At 36.8% G+C, this 23,649-nt stretch overlaps 1 protein-coding gene across 11 annotated transcripts in view; it reads left to right on the forward strand.

Moving 5' to 3' along the window:
• RYR2 (ryanodine receptor 2) overlaps nt 1–23,649 on the forward strand; it is an 826,096-nt gene that overhangs the window by 391,343 nt on the left and 411,104 nt on the right. For all 11 annotated transcript variants that reach the window (XM_072637850.1, XM_072637853.1, XM_072637851.1 and 8 more), the window contains one exon: nt 17,953–18,048. In XM_072637850.1, coding sequence (XP_072493951.1) covers nt 17,953–18,048 — 96 coding nt within the window. The remainder of the gene's footprint in view (nt 1–17,952; nt 18,049–23,649) is intronic.

The raw sequence follows: 23,649 nt of genomic DNA on the forward strand, positions 1-23,649 counted from the left end.
ATTTCATTTGTGATTTCTTGGTTTCTCATAAAATCATTAGCTTCCATCTGTTTCCATTCGAATTTTTTTTTTATTTTTTTTATTTTTTTTTATTTTTAATTTTTTTATTTTTTTAATGTTTAACAATCACTGCCATACAATTGCGATTTTATCCCTCCCCACCCACCCCCCACTACCTCCCTCCCTCCCCACGACTGCATACAATTCTGTATAGATTCTACATATACTTTCCTATTGAGTATATTTTCACTATAGTCATGCTATGTAGTCAGACTAAGATAAATGAAAGAATCCGTATAACAAATCAGAACATGATACACAAACAGATACACATACACAAACATGATCTGCTACATTATGTGAGTGACTTCCATATTTCTCTCTCTGAGTATGGAAGGCATTTTGCCTTGAGGTCCACCATTGGGATTTTTTTTTTTTTTCAGAAGTTCTTGTGTTATTACAAAAATCTAAGTCTACCAGAAAAAACTCTCACACACTGTGGTTGTTGCTGTGCATAAAGTTCTCCTGGTTCTGCTCCTTTCACTCAGCATCAGGTCATATAAGTCCTTCCAGGCCTCTCTGAAGTCTTCTTGTTCATCATTTCTTATGGCACAATAGTACTCCATTACATTCATATACCATACTTTATTCAGCCATTCCCCAATTGATGGACATCCCCTTGACTTCCAGTTTTTGGCAACTACATAGAGTGCTGCTATAAATATTTTTGTACATGTGGGACCCTTTCCCATTTTTATGATCTCTTGGGGATATAGTCCTAGTAGCGATATTGCTGGGTCAAAGGGTATGCACATTTTTGTAGCCCTTTGGGCATAGTTCCAAATTGCTCTCCAGAATGGTTGGATGCGCTCACAGCTCCACCAACAATGAATTAGTGTTCCAACTCTCCCACATCCTCTCCAGCATTTATCATTTTCTTGTTCTGTCATGTTTGCCAATCTTTTAGGTGTGATGTGGTACCTCAGAGTTGTTTTGATTTGCATCTCTCTAACCAATAGTGATTTAGAGCATTTTTTCATATGATTATAGATAGCTTTAATTTCTTCCTCTGAAAATTGCCTGTTCATATCCTTTGACCATTTATCAATTGGGGAATGACTTGTATGATTATACATTTGGGTCAGTTCTCTATATATTCTAGAAATGAGGCCTTTATCCCCGAGCTTAGCTGTAAAAATTTTTTCCCAATTTACTACATCCCTCCGGATTTTGGTTGCATTGGGTTTGGTTGTGCAAAAACTTCTCAGTTTAATGTAATCAAAGTTATCCATTTTGCATTTCATAATGCATTCTATCTCTCCTTTAGTAAAGAATTCTTCCCTTCTCCATAGATCTGATAAATACACTATTCCTTGCTTCTCCAGTTTATTCATGGTATCAATCTTTATACCTAAATCATGTACCCATTTGGACTTTATTCTTGTGTACGGTGTCAGGTATGGGTCTATGCCTAATTTCCGCCACACTGTTATCCAGTTTTCCCAGCAATTTTTGTCAAACAATGAGTTGTTATCCCAGAAGCTGGGGTCCTTGGGTTTATCAAACAGAAGGTTGCTATATTCCTTGCCTACTGCATCTTGAGTGCCAAGTCTATTCCACTTGTCTACCTCTCTGTTTCTTAGCCAATACCAAGTGGTTTTGATAATTGCTGCTTTATAGTACAGTTTAAGGTCTGGTAGCGCTAGGCCACCTTCCCAAGCATTTCTTTTCATTAGTCCCTTTGATATTCTGGACCTTTTGTTTTTCCAAATGAATTTTGATATTATTTTATCCAGCTCTAGAAAGTAATTGTCTGATAGTTTAATTGGTATGGCACTAAATAAGTATATTAATTTGGGTAGTATTGTCATTTTTATTATATTAGCACGGCCTACCCATGAGCAACTAATGTTTTTCCACTTACTTAAATCTGACTTTATTTGTGCAAAAAGTGTCTTGTAATTGTGTTCATATAGTCCCTGGGTTTGTTTTGGCAGGTAGACTCCTAAGTATTTTATACTGTCTACCCTAACTTTAAATGGGATTTCTCTTTCTATCTCTTGCTGTTGAACTTTGTTGCTAATATATAGGAATGCAGAGGATTTGTGTGGGTTTATTTTGTACCCTGCAACTTTGCCAAAGTTGTTTATTAATTCAAGTAATTTTTTACTTGAATCTCTGGGATTCTCTAGGTAAATCATCATATCATCTGCAAAGAGTGATAACTTAGTTTCTTCTTTGGCTATTCTAATTCCTTGAATATCTTTATCTTGTCTAATTGCTACAGCTAACATTTCTAGTACCATATTGAATAATAGTGGTGATAATGGACAACCTTGTTTCACCCCTGATCTTATTGGGAATGCATCTAGCTTATCCCCATTGCATATAATGCTTGCTGAAGGTTTTAGATAGATACTGCTTATTATTTTATGGAAAGTTCCCTTTATTCCTACGTTCTCCAATGTTTTTAGTAGGAATGGATGTTGTATTTTGTCAAAAGCTTTTTCTGCATCTATTGAGATAATCATGTGGTTTTTGTTAGCTTTGTTGTTGATGTGATCGATAATGCTAATAGTTTTCCTAATATTGAACCAGCCCTGTAGTCCTGGTATGAATCCTACCTGATCATAATGTATTAATCTCGTGATAAGATGCTGTATTCGTTTTGCTAAAATCTTATTTAAAATTTTTGCATCTATATTCATTAGGGAAATTGGTCTATAATTTTCTTTCTCTGTTTTGTCTCTTCCTGGTTTGGGTATCAAAACCATATTTGTATCATAGAAAGAATTTGGGAGGACTCCTTCTTCCCCAATTTTCAAGAATAGTGTATGTAGTATTGGAATTAACTGTTCTTTAAATGTTTGATAGAATTCACTTGTGAATCCATCTGGCCCTGGAGATTTTTTCCTAGGGAGTTCATTGATGGCTTGTTCAATTTCTTTTTCTGAGATGGGGTTGTTTAAGTATTCAACTTCCTCTTCTGTTAATCTGGGCAATTTGTATTTTTTAAAATATTCATCCATCTCGTTTAGATTGTCGAATTTGTGGGCATAAAGTTGGGCAAAGTAGTTTCTAATTATTGTTTTAATTTCCTCCTCATTGGAGGTGAGTTCACCCCTTTCATTTTTAATGTTAGTAATTTGGTTTTCTTCTTTCTTTTTTTTGATCAGATTAACCAAAGGTTTATCAATTTTGTTAGTTTTTTCATAAAACCAGCTATTGGTTTTATTTATTAATTCAATAGTTTTCTTTATTTCAATTTTATTAATCTCTCCTTTGGTTTTCAGTATTTCTAATTTGGTATTTACTTGGGGATTTTCAATTTGTTCTTTTTCTAGCTTTTTCAACTGTAAGCCTAAGTCATTGATCTCCTCTTTCTCTATTTTATTTATGTAAGCATTCAGAGATATAAAACTTCCCCTAATAACTGCTTTTGCAGTGTCCCATAAGTTTTGGTACGTTGTCTCACTATTGTCATTCTCTTGAATGAAGTTGTTGATTGTTTCTATGATTTCTTCTTTAACCCAATCCTTCTTTAGAATTAGATTATTTAGTTTCCAATTGATTTTTGGTTTCTCTTTCCATGGCCTTTTATTACATGTAATTTTTAATGCATTATGATCTGAAAAGGATGCATTGATTATCTCTACCTTTCTGCACTGGATTGTGAGATTTTTATGTCCTAGTACATGGTCAATTTTTGTAAATGTTCCATGTACCGCTGAGAAAAAGGTATATTCCTTTCTATTCCCATTTAATTTTCTCCAAAGATCTATCATATCTACCTTATCCAGAGTTTTATTTACCTCCTTAACCTCTTTCTTGTTTATTTTAAGGTTGGATTTATCTAGTTCAGAGAGGGGGAGGTTGAGGTCCCCCACTAGTATAGTTTTGCTATCAATTTCTTCCTTCAACTCCCCCAACCTCTCCTCTAAGAATCTGGATGCTATACCACTTGGAGCATACATGTTTAGTAATGATATTGCTTCATTGTCTATGGTGCCTTTTAGTAGGATATAGTTTCCATCCTTATCCCTTTTGATTAGATCTATTTCTGCTTTTGCTTTGTCTGAGATTAGGATTGCTACTCCTGCCTTTCTTACATGAGCTGAAGTACAATATATTCTGCTCCATCCTTTGACCTTTATCCTATGTGTATCCCCCCGTTTCAAATGTGTTTCTTGTAAGCAGCATATTGTTGGATTATGGCTTTTAATCCATTCTGCTATCCGTCTCCGTTTTACGGGAGAGTTCATCCCATTCACATTCACAGTTATGATTACAATCTGTGTATTTCCCTCCACCCTCTTTCCCACCATTTGTGCTTTTAACTCTCCCGTCTCCCTTCCCCTCCTCAATAGTATTCACTTTTCTCCCCCTCCTCCTGCAGCCTTCCCCTCCTTCTTTTAGCCCCCCTCCCTTTTAGTCCCCTTTACTCTTATTGCTTCTTTCCTCCCTTTTAGCCACCCTCCCCTTTCTTCCCCCTTCCCCTCCTACTACCTATAGAGCTAGTTAGGATTATCTGCTTAAGGTTATTGTTCCCTCCTTTGAACAAATCAGATGAGAGTACCTCTCAAACAATGCTCATCTCCCTCCCCTCCTTCCCTCTACTATAGTTTTGTACTTCTTCCTGTGATATAATTTGCCATTTTCTGCTTCCCCCTTTCCACACCTCCTATTACATTCCCTTCTCATACTTAAATCATATTTTTGACATGACATCATTTACTTTATGCCCATTCCCTCTACATATATCCCTTTTATCATAATAGCTGCACAGTTCTCAAGATTAACAGGTATCATCTTCCCTTACAGGGAGGTAAACAGATTGCCCTAATTGAGTTGCAAGTTTTTGTTTTTGTTTTTTCCCCCCTGTTTACCTTTTTATGATTCTCTGGAGACCTGCATTTGAAGATCAAATTGTCTATTGAGTTCTGGTGTTTTGGTCAGGAAGCTCTGGAAATCCCTTATTTCGTTGAATGACTTTCTCCTTGCCTGAAATGTTATGCTGAACTTTGCTGGGTAGTTGATCCTCGGTTGGAGTCCCAACTCCTTTGCCTTACGGAATATTGGGTTCCAATTCTTTCGATCTTTTAATGTAGAAGCTGCAAGGTCCTGTGTGATCCTGACTGTGTGACCTTGATATTTAAATTGTTTCTTTCTGGCTGCTTGTAGTATTTTCTCCTTCACTTGATAGCTCTGGAATTTGGCAACTATATTTCTTGGGGTTTTGAGTTTGGGATCCCTTTCGGGAGGGGAACAGTGGATTCTTTCGATGACTATTTTGCCCTCTGAGTCTAGTACTTCTGGGCAGTTTTCCTTGATGATTTCCTGGAAGATATTGTCCAGACTCTTTTCTTCATCATGGGTTTCTGGCAGGCCAATAATTCTTAGATTTTCTCTCCTGGATCTATTTTCCAGGTCAGTTGTTTTTCCAATTAAATATTTTAGATTTTCTTCTATCTTTTCATTCTTTAGATTTTGTTTGACTGATTCTTGTTGCCTCATTGAATCATTAGTTTCTACTTGCCCAATTCTAATCTTGATCGTATTGTTTTCTTCAGTTAGCTTTCGCATCTCCTTTTCCATCTGGCCAATTTTTCCCTTTAAGGAGCTATTTTCTCCATTTAATTTTTGTACTTCTTTTTCCATTCGACCAATTTTCCCAGTTAGGTTTTGGGTTTCCTTTTCCATCTGATCAATTTTCCCTATTAGGTTTTGAGTTTCCTTTTCCGTTTGATTAACTCTTCCTTTTAGGGAATTATTCTCTCCAGTTAATTTTTGAACTTCCTTTTCCATTTCTTCAATTTTCTTTTTCAGATTGATGTTCTCATCAGTGAATTCTTTTTTTATGGTTTTAAAATCATTGGCCAGTTTTTCTTTTATATCCTTCTTCAGACGTTCCAGGTAATCTAGTTGTGCTTGCGAGAAATTCATAGTCCCATCTGAGGTTTCAGATGGAAGTACAGTCTCAGCTCTGACCTCTTTGGTGTTTGTGTTTTGGTCCTTATCCCCATAGAAAGATTCTATGGTTTTTTCACTTTTCGTCTGCTTTTTCCGATTCATGATGTTGGCTGAGTGTTGTAGCTTTTGGTTCTTTCAGTCAGAAGATACAGATCTTTTAAGTTGAGTTGATGTGTGTCTAGGCTAAAAGCAGGCTTTTTTTTTTTTTTTTGTTGTTGTTGTTGTTGTTGTTTCCCAGATCAACCCTGGGTTTAGCTTGATAGGTGTGTGGGAGGTGTGGTCTGGTGTCAGGATATCTCCTCAGCTGGCCTGAGGCAAAGGCAAGGTCCGGGGATGGTGATCCCAGCTTCCCTATTGTCTTCCCTTTCCCCTGGAGGGCTGGGGCACGCCTAGAGGCTAATGCATGTTCCCGCCCCTGCTGGGGCTCGTCTCCCGGGCTGAGGCTTGCTTGGGTCTCAGTGCGAATTTTTCTCTGCCCTGGGTCGTCTGTCCCTCCAGATCGTCTCCACCGCGGTAGGAAGAATCCCCCTTTGGCACCTCTCCAGCCTCTGGTGTTATGAGACCACCCGCCCCCTTCTGCTGCTCCCACTGATCCAGGATCAATCTGGGGAAGAATTTTATGGTTCCCTCACGGTCATCGGGGGGGAGGGGAGAGCACTTACTGATCACTCCGGCATCCCAGCTCCTGGATGTTCAAGTAGTGACCCACTGAAGTCCCGTCTTTAGGCTGAAGATTTCAAAGGCTGTTGCGCTGATATCGTTGGCTCGGCCTGGCTTATCTCCTGCTCCGCTGGTCTTGCCCGCCACTCTCGGGCCCCTCGGGTCGCCTCCGCCCTGCCACGCCGACCGCACTGCGCTGTGCGCCCCCGCGGAACAGATCCCTCCCGTGGACCTTCCAGTCCAGCCTGGGCTCCGAATCTGTCAAAGTCCGTCTCCCACTGGATTCTACACCTCCAAAGTCTGGTCAGACTCTCCCCCCAGATATATCCAGAGGAGTTTTTCCAGGAGCTTAGGTGAGTCGTTGCTTTCACTCCGCCATCTTGGCTCCGCCCCTCCATTCGAATTTTTAAACAACTGTTTTCTTCAGTGAGCTTCTGAGCCTCCTTTTAAGGGTGTTATTTTCTTCAGCATTTTTTTAGGTCTCCTTTAGCAAGCTGTTGACTTGCTTTTTGTGATTTTCTTGTATCGCTCTCATTTCTCTTCCCAATTTTTCCTCCACCTCTCTTACTTGATTTGCAAAATCCTTTTTGAGCTCTTCCATTGCCTGACACCACTGAATATTTATTTTGGATGTTTGGGATACAGAAGCCTTGACTTTTATGTCTTTCCCTGATGGTAAGCATTGTTCTTCCTCATATGAAAGGGTGGGAGAAGATACCTGTTCACCAAGAAAGTAACCTTCTATAGTCTTATTTTTTCCCCTTTTTTTGGACGTTTTCCCGAACAGTTACTTGACTTTTGGGCTTTTTGTCAAGAGTACGGTATAACTGTGGGGATCTGTAAGATCTCAGTTCCTCCACGGTGGCACAATCAAAACTGCGCACTGGTCTGGGAGCAACAAGAAACTTTTGTGCCCAGAATCTGCAAGTAGTGGAATTTCCTCTCCACAACCACCTTACCTCCAGTTCCACCACGGCAGCACTCAGGGCTGAGGTTCAGATCAGCTGCTCAGTTCCTTCAGGGGCTTTAGGTGGGGGCAGGGCTGCTACTCAGGACTGAGGTTCAGATCAGCTGCTTACCTCCCCCAGGGGTTTTACACTGAGGACTCCAACAATGGATGCTGGCTGCTGCCTGCCATGGGACCCACAGCTTCCCGCTTTGGCCTCTGCCCTGGCTGCCTGGGGCCAAAGCTATGGATGTACCCTGCTCCCTTCTCAGCCAGCTGAAGAAGTCTTCTCACTGACCTTTGACACCTGTGGGTTAAGGAAACTGCTGCTTCTGCTGGGGATTCTGCCCCCAAGGTCTTCTCTAGCCCTGCTCCTCCCTGGGCCCCAAGCTGGGCTGTGCTCCCCTCCATGTCCGGGTGTGACAGACCTTTCCCACTGGCCTTCCAGGTCACCCTGGGCTGGAAGTTTCCTCCACTCCATCATTCTGTGGTTTCTACTGCTCTAGAATTTGTTGAGAGACATTCTTTACAGGTATTCTATGGGCTGTGGTGGAAGAGCTAGAGTATGTGCATTTTTCTACTCCGCCATCTTGGCTCTGCCTCCTCATATTGTTATATATTTCAATATATTTAAAAGTTTTGTGCCTTTGAATGATTTTGGTATTTAGATGGAAGACACCTTGTTGGAAGAGTGTCTTTAAAGTGACATTTGCTCAGTGGTATCAAAATTTTGTTAATCCACAAATAGTAAGCATAATGGTATCTTATACTGTCTACGTCTTTAACTGAACTATCATAAAGATCTCTAGACCATTGTAGAGTATCATTTTAGAAAGTCTGTTTATTCCCTATCAACATCCCATCAAAGATATCAGTTACTATGTAGATAATTCCCATAAAATTGTATAAATGAGAAAGTCAGTGTATAAGCCAGTAGTTGTTAATCTTCTCTGTCACCTTTTTAATCGTACCAAGAAAGTCTGAAATTTTTCCTCCCATATTTTTGATATCTTCACTACATTGAGATACCTTGTGAATAGATACTGTGATGTCCTGAACACTGTACCTCTTCTAACAGAACTATTACTGTATATACCTAGTCCAGTCAGGATATCTTTCTTCTCTTCATTCTCTTTAATGCCATTTCTACCTTCTTTGTAAGGAAAGCCATTAGAGTGCTACTTTGGTGGCTCCACCTTGATGGTAAAAACTATTATAAAACTCTTTCCTGATATTTCCCATTTTTCTTCCATTTGTTGTTCCATTTTCATATCTAAATGCCCTTGGAATGACTATTTTGTTGTATAGCTTGCCAAGTTTTCTTTTTATGAAGTGACTTTTATTCTTCACTGCCTTTTTTTGATTCATGTGCTGATATGTCACATAATCATTCATTATCCTTCTTCAAGAAATGTTATGGGTAACTTTATTTTCTAAACCAGTGTAACCTTTGATTATCATCTTTCTTTGGGAGGCAGGTCACTTGGTTACTGACCAAAATATTTTCTGTTTTCAAATGTCCCCCTCTCCAGTGCCTTTCATACCTTTTTCAGAGAAAAGAGTTCATGATTAAAGGCATGAATCTTCTGTGTAGTCTACAAGTTGTTGGCTTCTTTATTCCTTCTTCCAGAACCATACTTTTGGAAATACTTCTCGATATCCTAACAAATCTTATTTTTACATTTAAATAATTGTGTATTAAAATGTATGTTAATTTAATTTCAATGAGCTTACCAAATTAAAAATAGTGTTTCTGTCTCTCTGTCCTCTGTAAACTGATATTGGTACATAAGCCACAATTATTTTAATTTTGATCTTTTTGCTCATATTTACCATAACTATTGGACTATGAGATGACCAAATTCCGTCTATTATTGAAGACATCAGTCAAGTAATACACTTTCACCTTATGCCTTTAATAGACTTGTTATTGGTATTTGGAGGGAGGACAAATGTTTGTTCCTAGAATATGTGGTATTTGGCATTCATAAAAAAAGTTTTGTACCTTTTACAGAATTGTGTTTTAGATAATCTCAGGTAGCATACCTCTTTTCTTATAAGACCCTTTCCTATGCTCCCTTTTCAATTCTTAAATAGCCCACAACCCTATGAGGAAGGAAAAGACATCATAGATAAAATTTTTGATTTTATCAGAGTTATGTAGAAAGTGAATACCAGCAAAACTAAGGTTTTGCAGTTTAACTAAATTGAGTTATTTTGGAATATAGTTTTTAATCTTGCAATTGATTATAGTTGTATCCCATTAGGTGCCAGAGGTTCTTTGTTTCATCTCTCATTCTACTTAGTTTTTTTTTTTCCCTTTTCCCAAAATTTTACCTTTTGCCTGAACATAATTTCAGAATGGTTTTCTTGCTGTCAGAATAAGAAAGTAACTCAGATCTATCTGATATTTACTTACAATCTAAATTAATCCAGAGCATATTGTGAACAGTATCATTTGTTATAAGCCTGAAACATCAAGGTAAAATTTCCTGCAGGTTGAGATCAGTTGTGGCATTAATGATGAGACCTGATACTTCTTCTTTTTATTGTGTCCATTTTGCAGAAAAATGAAAGTTTAAGCATTGTCTTTAACAGGAATCCCTGAGGAGGAGGAAAAAAATCCTCTTCTTACCCTTCCCCTTTTCCTTTTCTCTAGATTCTATATCTCCTTACTTTAATTAGAATTAATTAGGTCTCTAATCAATTTGCTTAGTCTTTCCTCTCCAGAACCACAAAATTTCTCCCATCACTCATTCCTTTTCTTCTAATCTTAAATGTATACAAGAATCCCTTATTTTTTTTTAATTTCATGGCCTTGAAAGAATACATTTCTCTTTATCCAAAAACTTTTCAAAAGCAGAGTTAACAGACTGTCAGTTAGCAGACATTTATTAAATGCCTACTATATACCAAGCACTGTGTTGAATATATGAAGAAAGGGGGGAAAAATACATGCTCTCTAGGAGCTCACAGTCTAATGGAGGAGATAACATGAAAACAACTCAGCACAAACAGATGTTTTTCAATTATATATATACGTATACACACACACGCATGCATACACAAATATTTATGCATGCATACACAAATATTTATATATAAGAGAGGGAGGAAAGAAGAAAATGATGATGATGATGTAAATGGGCTGCAACATCTTACTATTGATGATGCTACGTTTTCTAGGCTCACTTATATTGAATCAAGAAAGGTGAGACATTAGCCAGGGAAATTGGAAAGTGGAGATAAGAGGTGAAAGTTTTAGGCATGTGTGACAGTCAGTGAAAATGCTTAGAGTCAGGATTTGTAGTGTCTGTGTGAGGAACAGCAAGGAGGCTAGTGTCACTGAATGGCATAATACATGAAGAGAAAGAAGATTGAGGAAGATTGGGAAAAGAGAGAAAGAAACACTTGGTCCTAGAGGTGCTAAGGAGCCTTTAGAAGGAGAAAGGTAATGGAATGGAGTGGGGAGAGATTTCAGTCAGGAAGATCAGCCAATAAGTAAACATTTGTTAAGTGCCTACCATGTACCAGGCACTATGTCAAACAGCAGATTGTTGCATTAGTTCTTTCCCCATTTGATGTGTGCCTCTCTTATTTTTAGTTCTTTTTTACAATAGAAAATGCTTCCTTAAGTAAGTGTGTGTATGGATCTTTTTCCTTTTTCTGTGATTTCTTTGGGATGTTGATAGACTTAATAGGCTATTAGTAGATGAAAATACATGGATAGCTTAGTGACTTTTCAGATATAGTTTACAAATTGCTTTCCAGAATTGTTGGACCAATTCACAACTCCACTAAGATTGCATTGGAAAACATGTCCTCCTACAGGTTCTACAACAGTTGTCATGTGAGTCATATTTTATTTGTCAATTTGATAGGTGTGACTTAGAACTTTGGAGCTGTTTTATTTTCCATTATTTTTCTAATTAATAGTGATTTGTACAGTTATTTTCATTTGATGTTAATGTTTAGATTTTTTCCTTTGGAAATTCCTTTGACCATTTATCTCGTAGGAAATAGGTGCCTTTTTTTTTTTTTTTTTTACATATTAGAACAAGTTCCTAAATATCTAGAATATGAGACTTCAGTCACACAAATTTGCTGCAGAGATTATTCCCAGTTAATAATTGCGTTTCTAATTTTAACTGTATTGGTTTTGGTTATTCAAAAACTTCTTAATTTTATGTAACCAAAGTTGAACATTTTATCTTCTGTAATCTACTCTATCCCTTATCTGGTCATGACCTCTTCTGCTAGCCATAGTCATGAAAGGAATTTTCTTCCCTACTCTTATAATGTGTTTATCATATTGACCTTTTATGACTAGGCAGTATGTTCACTGGAAGCTTATTGTGTCACATGGTGTCAGATGTTGGCCCAAAACTAATTTCTTACAGATTACATTTTTATGTTTTATTGTATTTTTATTTATTTTGTTAAATATTTCCCAATTATACTTTAATCCAGTTTCAGAACACTCAGGGGAGCTGTGGGCTGTGTACAGTTGGTGGGCCATGTCACATGTTTAATACCCCTGATCTAGTCCATTCTTTTTTTTTTTTAAATTAATTAATTTATTTAACTTTTAACATTCATTTTCACAAAATTTTGGGTTCCAAATTTTCTCCCCTTTTGTCCCCTTCCCCCACCCCAAAACACTGAGCATTCTAATTGCCCCTATCACCAATCTGCCCTCTCTTCTATCATCCCTCCCTTCCCTTGTCCCCATCTTCTCTTTTGTCCTGTAGGGCCAGATAACTTTCTATACCCCATTACCTGTATTTCTTATTTCCTAGTAGCAAGAACAGTACTCAACAGTTGTTCCTAAAACTTTGAGTTCCAACTTCTCTTCATCCCTCCCTCCCCACCCATTCCCTCTGGAAGGGAAGCAATTCAATATAGGCCATATCTGTGTAGTTTTGCAAATGACTTCCATAATAGTCGTGTTCTGTAAGACTAACTGTATTTCCCTCCATCCTATCCTGCCCCCCATTGCTTCTATTCTCTCTTTGGATCCTGTCCCTGCCCAAGAGTGTTGACTTTAAATTGCTCCCTCTTCCCATTGCCCTCCCTTCCATCATCCCCCCCACCCTGCTTATCCCCTTCTCCCCCACTTTCCTGTATTGTAAGATAGGTTTTCATACCAAAATGAGTGTGCATTTTATTCCTTCCTTTAGTGGAATGTGATGAGAGTAAACTTCATGTTTTTCTCTCACCTCTCCTCTTTTTCTCTCCACTAAAAAGTCTTGTGCTTGCCTCTTTTATGAGAGGTAATTTGCCCATTCCATTTCTCCCTTTCTCCTCCCAATATATTTTTCTCTCACCGCTTAATTTCATTTTTTTAAGATATGATCCCATCCTATTCAATTCACTCTGTGCTGTGTGTGTGTGTGTGTGTGTGTGTGTGTGTGTGTGTGTGTGTGTGTGTGTGTGTAAGTAATCCCACCCACTACCCGGATACTGAAAAGTTTCAAGAGTTACAAATATTGTCTTTCCATGTAGGATTGTAAACAGTTCAACTTTTAGTCCCTTATGATTTCTTTGTTGTTTACCTTTTCATGCTTCTCTTCATTCTTGTGTTTGAAAGTCAAATTTTCCTTTTTTTTTTTTTTTTCAAATTTTCTTTTCAGCTCTGGTCTTTTCATCAAGAATGCTTAAAAGTCCTCGATTTCATTGAAAGACCATTTTTTTCCCCTGAAGTATTATACTCAGTTTTGCTGGGTAGGTGATTCTTGGTTTTAGTCCTAGTTCCTTTGACTTCTGGAATATCCTATTCCATGCCCTTCGATCCCTTAATGTAGAAGCTGCTAGGTCTTGTGTTATCCTGATTGTATTTCCACAATACTTGAATTGTTTCTTTCTAGCTGCTTGCAATATTTTCTCCTTGACCAGGGAACTCTGGAATTTGGTCACAATGTCCCTAGGAGTTTCTCTTTTTGGATCTCTTTCAGGCAGTGATTGGTGGATTCCATGAATACTTATTTTGCCCTCTGGTTCTAGAATCTCAGGGCAGTTTTCCTTGATAATTTCATGAAAGATGATGTCTAGGCTCTTTTTTTTGATCATGGCTTTCAGGTAGTCTCATAATTTTTAAATTGTCTCTCCTGGATCTATTTTCCAGGTCAGTTGTTTTTCCAATGAGATATTTTACATTATCTTCCATTTCTTCATTCTTTTGGTTTTGGCTTGTGATTTCTTGGTTTCTCATAAAGTCATTAGCCTCCATCTGTTCCATTCTAATTTTGAAAGAACTATTTTCTTCAGTGAGCTTTTGAACCTCCTTTTCCATTTGACTAATTCTGCTTTTTAAAGCATTCTTCTCCTCATTGGCTTTTTGAACCTCTTTTGCCAATTGAGTTAGCCTATTTTTCAAGGTGTTATTATCTTCAGCATTTTTTTGGGTCTCCTTTAGGAAGCTGTTGACCTGCTTTTCATGCTTTTCTTGCATTTCTCTCATTTCTCTTCCCAGTTTTTCCTCCACCTCTCTAACTTGATTTTCAAAATCCTTTTTGAGCTCTTCCATGGCATGAGCCCATGGTATATTTATTTTGGATGTGTGGGATACAGAAGCTTTGACTTCTGTATCTTTCCCAGATGGTAAGCATTGTTCTTCCTCATCAGAAAGGAAGGGAAGAGATACCTGTTCACCAAGAAAGAAACCTTCTATGGTCTTATTTTTTTTCCCTTTTCTGGGCATTTTCCCAGCCAGTGACTTTACTTCTGAGCTTCCTCTCCACACCCACCTTGCCTCCAGATCTGTCCAGCCAGTGCTTGGGGTGTGAGATTCAAATGCAGCTTCCCAGCCTTGGGGCTTTTGGCAGGGGCAGGGCTGCTATTCAGTGTGAGATTAAGTTCAGGTGCTCAGATGGGGGGCAGGGCCACCACATGGGGCTCAGTTCCCTCAGGGGGTTTATGTGGGAGACCTTCAACAATGGATCTGGGCTCCTGCCTGCTTGGGAGCCCTGGTCTGCTCACACCTCCGCTGCTGCCTCCCAAGGGGTCCTGAGTTATGGGGGGGACCCCACTCCTCTCTCGGCAAGCCGAGAAGACCCTCTCACCAACCTTTGGGGCCCATGGGTGTAGGGACCTGTGTGGCCGCTGGAGATTCTTTCCCTGAAGCCTGCTTGGATCCACTCCTCTTGGTGCTGCGCAGCCAAGGCAGGGTTGGGCTCTGCTCTGGGTCTGGGCACGACGGACCTTTCGGGTCAGTTTTTCAGGGCTCTCTGGAACAGTAATCTCCTCCACTCCGTTGTTCTGTGGCTTCTGCTGCTCCAGAATTTGTTGGGAGTTCTTCTTTACAGGTAATTTATGGGCTGTGGGTTTGGAGCTAGCATATGTGTATCTTTCTACTCCGCCATCTTGTCTCCTCCCAGATTACTTTTTAGATTTTCTTGAATAATACTGCTTACCCCAGTACTTGGGGTTTTTTAGGTTAATGAAACACCAGACTGCTATGTTTTGTCTGTTTTTTTTTCCCCTAGTTCTCTAAGGTAAGCCATTGGTGGTCTGATTTCTATGGAATTGAATAAATACATTATTTTAGGAAGTACTGTCATTTTTTATATTGTCGCAGCTCAGTCATGAGCAATTGATATATCTCCACTTAGATTTGTCTTCCTTTCTGTAAAGAGTTCTTCCAGTTTTATTTCATATTCCTTTGTATGTCTTGGTAGGTGACTTTTAATTGTTTTACATGTTCTATAATTATTATTAATGAAACTTTACTTTCTAGCTCTTTTGGGGATTTGTTGATGACATATAGGAAGGATGGTGATTTGTTGGTTCTTTCATATCCTGCTACTTGGCTGATATTATTGTTTCAATTAAATTTAGTGTCTAGGGTTCTCTATTTAGGTCATCATATCAAATACAAAAAGATTATTTTGTTTCCTCTTTGTCTGTGCTTTTTCCCTCAATTTCTTTGTCTTGTTAATTGTATCAGTAAGCACCCCAAAATACACAGGGGGCCCTAATACAACAGGTTCTTAGATCTACATTCATAGAAGGAGAGCAACTTTCAAGGGGTTAACAATCACTTCAGTCAAGCACATGTGTCATTCCTTTAACCAAATACATGTATTATTCAGTTTGTTCAGAGTGTCAGCACCCTGAATTTCTAAGAAAATATAGAGAAATCAAAAGATCAACAGACATGGCTTTCTCTGCCTGAATCCAATAGACAATTGGACCCCAGCTGTCTGACCATTGTTTCCAGAGAGGTAAACACGACATCTGGGTTCTCAAAGCTGGGGGGTGCCTTAGTGGCTTCCCAGAGTCCTCATCTGATGCTCAGATATCCTTACTAAAAACTAAACCCCAAAGCAAAACCTCACCTTCGGAGTATTTATACCTCTTTTAGAGCCAGAGGGCCTCCTAACCTTTGAGAACCAGTGCCTCATTAACAGAAGCTGTGGGTGTTCCTACAAATCTTCCCTAATCACACTCCCCTTAATGGGCAGGTGGGTAAGATCTTTAATCACATTAACAATACAAATACATATTCTGTTTCTAGTTCAAGAAACTCTTGTTTCTGCACTTTACTCCTAGTAAAGACTCTTAAGTGATAAAGGCAAGATTCAATCAGGCACTTGATTATACTAAAACAAAAGCAGTAAAAGATCCTATTTTGATTGCCATCACATTGATATAGCTAACATTTCTAACACTGTTAAACAATAGTGGTAATAGCAGACATCTTTGTTTTACTGTTGATCTTATTATAGTAGCTTCTAGTTTATCATCTTTACACATAATGCTGGCTCTTGGTTTTATAGAAATAGTATTTATTTTTATTAAGGCATAGTCCACGTACTCCTTTGTTTTTTACTGTTTTTAACAAAAATGGGTGTTTGTATTTTGTTAAAAGCTAGAAAGCTTTCTTAAATTAGAGTTGATGTATGGTAGCTGGCCTGTACCAGAGTTGATGTGGGGTAGTAGCGTAGGCTGTGGTATTCAAATCCTTGCCCTCATGGTCTGAAAGCTGCAGGCTTCTGAACCCCATTTTTTAGCAGAACCACATAGCTGCAGCATTTAGATTGTGAGTCTAGACCTTGAACTTGGGTCTGTTATCTCTGCCCCAGTATATTTTGTGCTGTATTCTAGTGCTAAGCTTAGATCAATTACCAAGTGCCCAAAGGCTTCTGTTCTTGAGATGGCAAAATGCAATTACTGGAATTTTATCTTGGATTTCTCTATCACTTTTTTATCTGATGCCCTTTCTTATACTTGTTGAAGTTATTGTGGGAGACCTGAGTTATTTTGCTTCTGTTTGCTCCAGTGTCTTAAGGAGAATTTATGCATATAGAGATTGATCTCTATGTATGTATATGTGTACATTTATAATTTGTATGTATGTATATATGTATGAATTATGTATTTCATGCTGACAATGTACATTATTACCAAATTGGTACCAAGGTTAAATAGTTGAAGAATAGCTGGGTTGTCTTTGGGAATTATGAAGGTCCTTTAATTACCCCAAACTTGTCAGTAAAACAAAGTTCCACCTTTTTAACACTAATATTTCACTTGTCTTACTGTATAGCATGGCTGTCATAGAATACTAAAGTTTCCAAAAAATTAAAGTGAATAACACTCATGAGACAATAGTGGATGAGATAGACTGCTACCTTAATAAAGAAGGAACTTTGAAAAAGAACCAGAGTAAAGGAATCAAAGAAATGTATGAATGAAAAAAAGAAAATGGTGAGTTAATCAGTTGGAAGATAAAGACAGAATTCACACAGAATCATCAGACATTGATAGGTGGTAGTCTGCTTGTTGGAAGGAATTGTTATATTGATGAGATCAAGACACAGATCCATTTATATTTTTGAGTACTGGGTGTGTTGTCATTAAGAAATGGATTCATAGTAGTTTCCTAACAGTATTATAAATAATTGCCTCCCCTTTGAGATTTTCTCTAAAAACCCGATTTTTACGTATAAAGAAATGGAGTCACAGGCTCCCTGACTTCCGATCCAGTGTTCATAGGATAAGGGAGGACCTTTAGAGGACTTCTTTTCCAACTCTTTCATTTTACATATAAGATTATCTAAGCAAGTTAAATGAATTACCCAAGCTTATATATATAGGTAGCCAAGCAGTGTAGTGGCAGAGCTGTGGTTTGAATCTAGAGCCTTTGATGCCATGTCTAATGCACTTTCCACTCCCCCACTCTGACTCTCATTTTCTTTCTGTTATGTCATGTTGTCTCTAAAGCTTTCTGGATGTATATCTGTTTTGAATCTAAATTATTGAATTTAAATTTCGTGCCACTCCAATGAACTTAAGATAATAACTTGCTTTAATTTGTTATGAATGTTTTGGAATGTAAGTAAAAACATAAATATAAATTTTGTTTTATTTTGTAGCGGCTCTCATTAGAGGAAATCGCAAAAATTGTGCACAATTTTCTGGCTCCCTGGACTGGTTAATCAGCAGATTGGAAAGACTGGAGGCATCCTCAGGTATATTTTTTACTTATCTTTTTACTCCTATATTTTCATTCTTTCTGTCCTTTAAAGCACAAAAATAAGTCTTTACTTTCATATAGAGTGTATTTGTGTGTGGCTGTATATATTTTTAATTTCTTCTTTTAATGAATTTGTTTTACTTTTGTTTGTCAGGACCTGTGATTTCATTGGGATGGTCAGTATCAGTTAAGGAGACTACCTCAACCAATGTAGATTAGTTACTTATAATTTTAGTGAGCTACCTGGGGCATTGGAAGGTTAATGGCTTACCTAGGATCATATGATATGTATGAAAAGCTGGACTTGAACCCAGATCTTATTGAATTAGAGATATTTGTTGGAATGGAATGAATGATCCTTGCCAGTGCAGCTCCTGTGCCTGGGACTTTTGTATACACAACCAAATGGAAATAGCTTGTCTTAGTTAGTGATAATATTATAATACTTTGTTGTGTGCTATCCTTATTCACAGAGAAAAGATAGTCACCGTGTTAATTATCCAGCCAAGGGATTTTAATTAATTAAGGGTGATATATAAGCTAATCATAAGGTAGCACTCAATGTCTGCAACTTCACAGCATTTTTTTCTTGATTCCCAGGTTTGATTTAGTCTAAGAGAAGAAATAGGATAATGTGGAAAATAGTAAAATTACAAATCTGACATATCTATCTGTCTATCTATCTATCTATCTACATATATGTGTATATGTGTGTGTGTGTGTGGCTCATTAAGTATTTTACTCTTTTGAGTTACTTTCCAAAGCATTCGTATGTTCAGATGCTTACCATGTTATTACTACATACTTTACATAGAATAAGGTTAGAAGAAAAGTAGATCTGATACTTCTGTTTGTTAGTGGTTGCCACCAACCATCTCTTCTTGGTTCTTTCTTCCTTTTCCTCCCATATGGAGGTGAAATCCTGGCTGCATATATCTGGGACTTAGAAAAGAGAAAGAAATAGGATATGGAGAGTTGTAGATCCATCCTAGATCTTGGACTGATAATGGAAAAATGACTTCCTTATTCCCCATAACATGCATACATGCAGAAGTCATGTTAACTGTCAGAGTTTGGTGATTATTAGACAATACTGATTCTGTAATCCTGAGCTTTCTTGACTACTCCAGTCAATGTCCTGCAAGAAGAGCTCCTCATTAACTGCTGCAAGAGTTTCTCAGTCTTTGTATCATTCTGTTATTCTCTGCCTCTCATGTCAGCATGTCAGAGGCAGAAGTACCTATTGCCATGTCAGAGAGAGGAAGAGAGGTGACAGAGAGCCTGAAACACACTTAGAGACGCTCTGTTTTTCTTGTGTGAAAAATGCTAGAGACTCATTGCAACTGTAAGTGATCTGGAGGGGGTTCAATCTCCTAGGACCATCAGAAATTGCACTTTTGGGACAATTGTCCTTCCCTTCCTTCCTCCCTCCCTCCCTCCCTCCCTTCTTTCCTTCCTTCCTTCCTTCCTTCCTTCCTTCCTTCCTTCCTTCCTTCCTTCCTTCCTTCCTTCCTTCCTTCCTTCCTTCCCTTCCTTCCCTTCCTTCCTCCCTTCCCTCCTTCTTCCTTCTTCCTTCCTCCTTCCTTCTCCTTCCCTCCCTCCCTCTTTTCCTTCCTTTCCTTTTAAAATCCATCATCCATACAGCTATCAAAATATTGATGGTGATGATGATGATAAACAACAACTAATATTTATATAGGGCTTTAAGCTTTACAAATGATGTCTATGTCTGTGATACATCATTTAATCCTAAATAGTCCTAAAGCAAAGATCTGACCAAATCGCTACTTTACTAAAAAAGCCCCACAAGTGTGTCCTTATTTACCTCTAATGTCAGGGAATTCTCTCAATCTGTTTGAGAAGCACACCAATCAGTTGGATGTGAATCAAAGATAGGACACCAAACTGAAAGCAAACAGATTTATTAGCAGACCAAGGACTAATCTTCTTTCTAATAATAAATTCAACTTTCTAGGACATGGATTTTTTTTTTTAAACTTTTCGGGTCTGCTTAGAGTACAAAGCCAGTCAGAAACTACAGATAGGGAAACTTTTTTCTCTTTCTGGAAAAAAAGATTTTACTTCTTCCAAAGCTTATCCATATTTCTTTAAACTTTTAATTTTACATTGCTGTTCACCTAGTGTCTTTACATACTATTATTAAAATAAAACAATTATTAATCCAAAAGTGTTGTTTGTTAATGTATTTCATGTGTTTAAAGGCATCTCCATGGGAATTTATGGTCAGCTGCACACAGACAGACAGAAGGAAATTGTCTTTATAAATCTCTGGGTTGTCTGATTTGCCGTAAAGATTCTCCGCCCACCTCCCACAGTTTTGTACTTTTCTTTTAATGTTAGCTACATTGGTATTATTTGTGCAAACACTTTTAAATTTTATCTAATCAAATCTGTTTTACCTCACGTTCATCTCTTTCTCGGTCTTGAACTCTTCCCCTATCCATAGATCTGAAAGGTCATTTTTTTTCCACTCTTCACTGATTAGCTTATAAAATCACCTTTTATGTCTAAATCAGGATCTCATTTTGAATTTATCTTGGCATATAGTATGAGATGTTGGTTTATATCTAACTTCTGCCAGACTACTTTCTAGGTTTCTCATTAGTTTTTATCAGATAGTGAGGTTTTGGCCCCAAAACTAGGATCTTTGGATTTATCAACAACGAGATCACTTTGTTCATTTGCTTCTTAATATTATGTACCTAATCTCTTCCAGGGATCAAATTCTCTATTCTTTATCCAGTACCAGATTGTTTTGATGACTACAACTTTGTAGGAGAGTTTGATATTTAGTACTGTTAGGCTGCCTCTCCTCTCCTTTCTTTTTTTCATTGATTCCCTTGATATTCTTAACCTTTTGTCCCTCTAGATGAATTTTACTATTTTTCCTAACTTAATAAAGTAATTCTTTGGTAGTTTGATTAGTATTACACTGAATAACTAAATCAATTTAGGTAGTATTGTCATTTTATATTGACTCGGCCTACCCATGAGCAGTTAGCATTTCTCCAATTATATAGCACTGTATTTTTAAGAACGGTGTTTTTAAAATTGTGTTCTTGTGAGTGTTCTGGCATATAGACTCCCAATTATTACCTTAAATGGTAATATCTGTCCCTTCTGGGTTTTATACATATAGAAATGCTGAATACTTATGTGTAAGATTTATATCCTTCAGCTTTACTAAAGTTTTAATTTAATTTTATTAGTTTTTTTGATTGACTCATTTGGGCTCACTTAGTAAACCATCATACCACTCAAAAGAAAATTATTGTTTTCTCATTACCTATCTCATTACCTTTTTCATTACCTATTCTTATTCCTTCAGTTTATTTTTCTTGTCTTATTCCTATAGAAAGCATTTTCACTAGAATATTGAATAGCAGTGGTGATAATGGACATCCCTGCATTAGAAACAAGTCTAACTCATCTCCATTACAGATAATATTAATTCTTTTTTTTTATATCAGTGCTACTTATCTTTTTAAGAAAAGCATTTATTCCTTTGCTTTCTTGTGTGGGTGTATGTATATTTAAACAGATACCAGTGTTTGTTTGTCAGAAAGCCTTTTTTACATTTTTGAAATAATGATTTTTGGTGCTTTTGTTATTGATATGATGAATTTTGAATTTAGTTTTCCTAATATTCAATCGGCCCTATGTTCCTGATATCAATTCCACCTATTCACAGTGTATGATTTTTGTAATATTATTATCAATTTCCTTGCTAATAATTCATTTAAATTTTTGCATTGATATACATTAAAGAAATTAATCTATAGTTTCTTTTCCTCTGTTTTGCCTCTCCTTTGGTTAGGCATTTAGGCCATATTTGTGTCATACAAGGAATTTGGTAGAAGTTCTTTACTTTTTTTTTCCTGAACAGTTACATAGTGTTGGACTTAATTGTTCTTTGAATATGTGGTAGAATTCACTTGTAAATATATCTGGTCCTGGGGTTTTTTCTTAGGGAGTTCATTTATGAATTGTTTAAGTTATTTTTCTAAGGTAGGGTTATTCAAGTATTTTATTTCCTGTTCTGTTGATCTGGACAATTTATATTCTTGGAAATATTCACCTATTTATTTTAGACTGCCTTAAATTGCATTTGAATTGACCTAACTTGCCCAAGTAAAAGTTCTGGTTGGCAAAAAGCACCTCATGTAATGAATGCTTTTGGCATTACTCAATAAATATTCAAGGCCTATCTTTTTTGTAGCCCCTATCCTATCCCCTATTTACATAGTTGATTTCCTTTCCAGTTAATCTGGGACATTTATATTTTTTAAAATATTGATCCATTTCACTTAGGTTGTTAGATTTATTGGTATATAACTGGGCAAAATAACTACTAATAATTACTTTAATTTGATGTTTATTGGTTGTACATTCACTCCTTTTATTTTTGTTACTGGTAATTTGATTTGTTTCTTTTTTAAATCAAATTACCCAATGGATAATCTGTTGTTTTTTAAAAGAAAAAAAAAATCAGCCAGTTCTTAGTTTTATTTATTGGCTCAGTGTTTTCTTCTAAACTTTCAATTTTATTACCAGCCTTTTTATTTTTTTATGCAGGGATGTTAATTTGTTGTTATTCATGTTCTTTTCAGTTGTGTGCACAATTTGATGCTCTGTACTTTCTTTTATTGATATAACCATTTAGAGATATTAATTTCCCCCTAAGTACTGTTTTAGGTGCATCTTACAAATCTTGGTATATTGTCTCATTGTTAATCATTATATTTAATAAAATTAATTAATTTAGTTTCCAATTAATTTTAATCTATATTTCAAAGACCTTTTATTGTATGTAATTTTATTACATTATGATCAGAAAAATGTCTAATATTTTTGCTATTCTGAATTTTTGTAAGGTTTTTCCATAATGCATGATCATTTTTTTGTGAAGTTTCTACACATGGTTGAGAAATAGACATACTCCTTTCTATTTCTATTCAGTATTCTCCAGAGGTCTATCATATCTAAGTTTCACAAAATTGTATTTATCTCCTAAATTTTTTTCTTCTTTATTTCAAAGTTAGATAGCTCTGAGAAGGTTAGATTGAAGTTTCTGTCTCCCCTGTCCCTATTACATAATTTTGTTCTCTATTTACTCCTGCATCTCATTTAACTTTCCTTTAAGAATTTACATGCAATCACATTTTTTGCATATGTGATCAATATTGATATTAATTGTCTATGTTACTTTTTAGGAATATGTATCTTTTCTTTTTAGCTCTCAATTTCGTCTATTTTTGCTTTGAGAAGGTCCTTTTTTTAAAAAAAACTGCAGCTGAAGAATAATAGATTCTACTCGAGCTTCTTATTTTAGTTCTATGTGTATGTTTCTATTTAAAGTGTTTTCTTGTATTGTTGGGTTCTGGTTTCTAATCATTTAGCCTCTTTGATTTTTGGATGAGTTTATTCCATTAACATTTGCAGTTGTGATTGCTGACTGTATATTTCTCTCCATTCTGTTCTTTTATACCAGGCTTTCTCTTTTTAACCTTTCCCCCCCTCAAGAGTCTATTTTACCTCTGACTACTCTTTCCCCTAATCTACTCTCACTCATCAC

Source organism: Notamacropus eugenii, chromosome 2, assembly GCF_028372415.1.
Source record: "Notamacropus eugenii isolate mMacEug1 chromosome 2, mMacEug1.pri_v2, whole genome shotgun sequence".
NCBI classification, from domain to species: Eukaryota; Metazoa; Chordata; class Mammalia; order Diprotodontia; family Macropodidae; genus Notamacropus; species Notamacropus eugenii.